We start from the raw sequence: 4,654 nt of genomic DNA, 5'->3' as shown, positions 1-4,654 counted from the left end.
AGTGGGGGCCTGATGTTGCGTTGATTAAGCATGATGTTAAGAAGGTACCTATCTGGATGAAGCTATATGGATTAGAGGTGAAATTCTGGGGTTCTGGCAGTCTGAGGAAGATTAGCGAAGAGGTGGGGCGTTTCATCAAATGTGATGATGCGACTGCCAGTCGTAAGTTCTTTGGATTTGCTAGAGTTCTTATTGAGGTGACCATAGGGCAGGAATTCCCTAAGGAAATCATTTTCCAGGACGAGTTGGGTATAACTCAGAAGGTGAGGGTGGGTTATGATTGGTTGCCTTTACATTGTTCTAAATGTAAGGGCATAGGTCATGAAGCATCAGTGTGCAGGAAACCCGATGGTCCCCAACCAAAAAAAGAAGGTTTGGAGGCCCAAAAGACCTGTACCAGTGAAGCCAAGGCCTAATCCTCCGAGCCAAAAGGGAACAGGATCAAGTAGGCAGAGCCCCCCTGTAGTGAGTACGCCTGTGTCCCAGCCTGTACCATTGCAGACACCTGCTATACCTGCAGCAAAGGTGGTGGATGGGCCATCCATGCCACGAAGGATTCTGACAAGGATGTTAAGGAGGGAAATACCTGAGAGCAAGCAATATACTCCTCAGGGTATTACTTTCTTGGATGCTTTAAATATGACCATTTCAAAGAGTGTGAGTGCGGGTAAAAGAGGGTTGAGGAGACTCCAATTAGAAAATGGATAATATTGGATTTTGGAATATACGGGGCCTGAATAAGCTGCATAAGCAATCTGAAATAAAGAGGTTCCTGAGTCAGAATAATGTTGGGTTGTTTGGGTTACTTGAAACCAAAGTTAAGAGTAGCAACTGGCTTAAAGTCAAGAATAATGTGTGTGATTCTTGGTCTATTTGTACTAACAACAGTCATCATAGAGGGGGGAGGATTTGGCTAATTTGGCAACCTAACCAATATGTGGTGGATGTTAGGTACATCACTGACCAACTCATTCACTCTAAAGTTTTTGATAAGTTTAGGAATATTAGTTTCTTTTTCACTATGGTTTATGGTTTTAATAAAGATAAGGAGAGGGAGCCTTTATGGGCTTCTCTGGGTCTCATCAGTAGGGATATTGATACTGCTTGGTTGGTTGGTGGGGATTTTAACAGTTTAATGAACTTGAATGAAAGAGTTGGAGGTTCTGAAGTTACTTGGTCTGACATTTCACCTATGAGACAAATGGTGGATCAATGTGACTTGATGGAGTTAAAGTCCATAGGATCCTTTTTTACCTGGAACAATAAGCATGAGGTGGGAACAAAAGTGTATAGTAAGCTTGACAGGGTTTTGATTAATGGAGATTGGTTGGCTAAGTTTCCTGAGTGTTTTGCTAATTTCCTTCCTGAGGGACTCTTTGATCATTGCCCTTGTCTCATTCAGTTTCAGACAAGAGGTAATAGGAAGGGGGTTCCTTTTAAGTATTTCAATATGTGGGCAATGTCTGAGGAGTTTCTGAATATAGTAGGGAAGACATGGGCTCAGTCTGTGGATGGGACCCCTATGTTCAGGGTGGTGAAGAAGTTAAAGCTCCTGAAGAACGAGTTAAAGAAGTTGGATAAGAATAATTTCAGTGACATTGAGAATCTGACTCAAGTGACTGAGGTTTCTTTGAGGGAGGTTCAGCAAAAACTTATTGAGGATCCTCTAAATAAGGTTCTTTGTGATGCTGAAAGTGTTTTGGCTAAAGAGGTGGTGACTCTTAGGAAGGCTAGACTCCAGTTTTTACTTCAGAAGTCTAAGGAGAAGTGGATGGAAGAAGGTGATGAGAATTCTCTTATTACCATCGTAGTATTAAAAAAGGAGAATGAGAAATAGAGTGTACCGATACTGAGTCGGGATGGGGTCGTGGTGTACTAAACCTAAAGAGATCCAGGATGCATTTGAAAGCTTTTACGATGCACTCCTGGGGTCCTCTAATGCAAAGTGGTGCTCGTAAATGTAGGTATTGTTAGAGCTGGCAATGTTTATCCACTCAACAACAAAGTCTTTGCTTGCCCTGTGATCGATGAGGAGGTGAAAAGAGCTATGTTTTCCATCCCTGGTAACAAAGCTCCAGGACCTGATGGGTATGGCGATCGGTTCTATAAGGATGCCTGGTCAATTGTTGGGAAGGATGTGACTCTGGTCATTCGAAATGTGATACGATCGGGAAGCTCCTAAAGGAATGTAATGCTACTATTCTCACTTTGATCCCTAAAGTGGAGGTCCCCGAGAGTGTTCAGCGATTCAGGCCTATAGCATCTTTGTAACACTCTCTACAAATGTGTTACGAAGGTCATGTGCAACAGACTTGGGTCAATAATGCCTAGTATAATTAATCCCTCTCAAAGTGCCTTTGTGCAGGGCAGGGATATAGTGGGTAATATTTTGATCTGCCAGGACCTAATAAAGATGTATAAAAGGAAGGCTTGCTCCCCTCGAGTCATGATGAAAATAGACCTTCGAAGGCTTATGACTCGGTGGAATGGAGTTTTTAAGTGATATGCTCGGTGCCTTACGTTTCTGAACCTACCATTAGGCTCTTGATGCAATGTGTGTCCTCCCCTTGTTATTCTTTATCTTTGAATGGGGATTTGTTTGGTTTTTTTAAGGGCAAGAGGGGGCTTAGACAGGGGGACCCTCTCTCCCCCCTGCTCTTTACAATTTGCCTTGAATACTTGAGCAGAATCCTCACATGGATTCAAAATCAGAGGGGTTTCAGGTATCACCCTCTCTGTAAGAGAGTAAAACTGAATCATCTTTGTTTTGCAGACGATTTGCTCATGTTTTGTAGAGGGGATATAGGTTCTGTAGTCCTGATGTTGAGAGCTTTTCTCTCTTTCTCCCAAGCCTCTGGGTTGCAAATGAACAAAGGGAAGTCAAATATATATAGTAATGGAGTTGATGAGGGGACTATGCAGTTGCTGGTCAAAGCTTCTGGTATGAAGAGAGGGATCATTCCTTTCAGATATCTGGGGGTTAATATTTCTCCAAAAAGATTGAGTGTGGCTGACTGTACTTGCCTTCTGGATAAGATCACGGATAGGATTAAAGGGGTAGGTGCCAGGAGACTATCTTATGCTGGCAGAGTAGTACTCATAAAGTCAGTATATAGTACACTTCATAATTATTGGGCACGCATTTTCATCCTACCAAAGACTGTCCTTCAGCAAATTGAAAAAATGTGTAGGAGATTTCTCTGGTATGGGACTGATAACAGGGAGAGTCCTGCGTTGGTCTCCTGGGAGAATATCTGCAAACCTAAAAAGAAAGGGGGATTAGGCATCAAGCAGCTGATATGGTGGAATGTGGCAGCCATAGTGAAGTATGCTTGGTGGATCTTCACAAAAACTGACCATCTTTGGGTAAGGTGGGTTCACTCTGTTTATATTAAGGGCCAAGACTGGATTGATTATTTACCTGGTCAGGGGTCAAGTTGGGCATGGAGGAAGGTCTGCTGGGCAAAGGAACTTGTTAAGCACCATCTTCTTACAACTGACACCTACTCTATTAAGTTGGGTTATACTTGGCTGACTCATGATAGCCCTGATATGGCCTGGCATCCGTGGACTTCTACTAGATTAATTATCCCAAGACATGGCTTTATAGTTTGGTTAACTGCTCACAATCGTCTTCTTACTCAAGATAGACTGATGAGAATGGGAATCACTCAGACAAACGTGTGCTTTTTGTGTGGTTGCAATGCTGAGACAGTTGAGCATCTGTTCTTCCAGTGCCCATTTAGTAGCAGGTGTTTGGAGTTGGCTGCAATTTGGCTGAAGATTGCTCTTCCTGATAAAAGGGTGATTGAATGGTGGGTCAAACAGCGAGCACGTTCTTTGCTATTAAAACAGGTCATTGCTGTTGTTCTTGCAAGTCTGATATACCATGTTTGGATTAGCAGGAACAAATGCCGGATTGAGGGGATAGTTCCTCATCCTAAACAGGTGGTAAAAAGATGTAAGGAGGACACTTTGATGCGTCTAAAATGCTCTGGTCTTGAATCTAAAATTTTAGGAGCAAATGTTTGGTTACACTCAATTGTAAATGGTTCTTAAAAATAGTCCTTAAAAGCTTATGATAAAAGCTTAAGGGAATTGTATGGGTGACTTTGAATTTTATCAATGATAACTTACTCTTTCCCAAAAAAAAAAAAAAAAAAAAAACAATAAAATCCATAAATAAACCAAAATATCCTAAAAACATTTTAGAACCAGAAACTTTAACATGCATAATAAATTTCGTGATATATCATAATAAACACAAATTTATAAGTTTTGTTTGTTAATCATATAACTCGGAAAAACAATAACCGATTTGCATGCAAACAACCTAAGGCTCTGATACCACTTGTTAGAAAATATTAATCTCATTAATTAACATATTCATATATTTGATAAATTATTTAGTCATAAAATAATTACAAATCTTATGCATGCAAACAAAATAGAAGTAGAGAAGAGATCATCAATCTTACAATATGATTTCGGTTTTATGGGCACCAACAAATTCACCTATTTGTTAGTTCTTGAGCTTTCCATATGTTAGGATGATCATCCAAGACTTCAAAATAGAAGCCCTCCAATAAGTAGCATCCAAGACTATCCCAAAATCCCACAAAATAATATGTACTAGATATTTGTAATGGGGTTT

General features: G+C 40.6%; 1 protein-coding gene across 1 annotated transcript; it reads left to right on the top strand.

The window, feature by feature from the left end:
* The first annotated feature begins 700 nt into the window (after positions 1–700).
* LOC141649141 (uncharacterized) lies at positions 701–4,059 on the top strand. Its single transcript, XM_074457836.1, has 4 exons — positions 701–1,781; positions 1,965–2,146; positions 2,366–2,381; positions 2,774–4,059. The coding sequence occupies exons 1-4, from the start codon at positions 701–703 to the stop codon at positions 4,057–4,059; spliced, it is 2,565 nt and encodes an 854-aa protein (XP_074313937.1).
* The last annotated feature ends 595 nt before the right edge of the window (positions 4,060–4,654 follow it).

The sequence above is a fragment of the Silene latifolia genome, chromosome 3, assembly GCF_048544455.1.
Source record: "Silene latifolia isolate original U9 population chromosome 3, ASM4854445v1, whole genome shotgun sequence".
Taxonomy (NCBI): Eukaryota; Viridiplantae; Streptophyta; class Magnoliopsida; order Caryophyllales; family Caryophyllaceae; genus Silene; species Silene latifolia.
This window is presented reverse-complemented; position numbering and strand designations above follow the sequence as displayed.

What these genes read in the sequence shown, in the direction of transcription:
- LOC141649141 (XM_074457836.1), top strand. Translation starts at nt 701, where the DNA reads ATGGATAATATTGGATTTTGGAATATACGGGGCCTGAATAAGCTGCAT. An exon ending in GGAGAAGTGGATGGAAGAAG is followed by an intron (nt 1,782 to 1,964) that starts GTGATGAGAATT and finishes TCGTAAATGTAG; the next exon opens with GTATTGTTAGAGCTGGCAAT.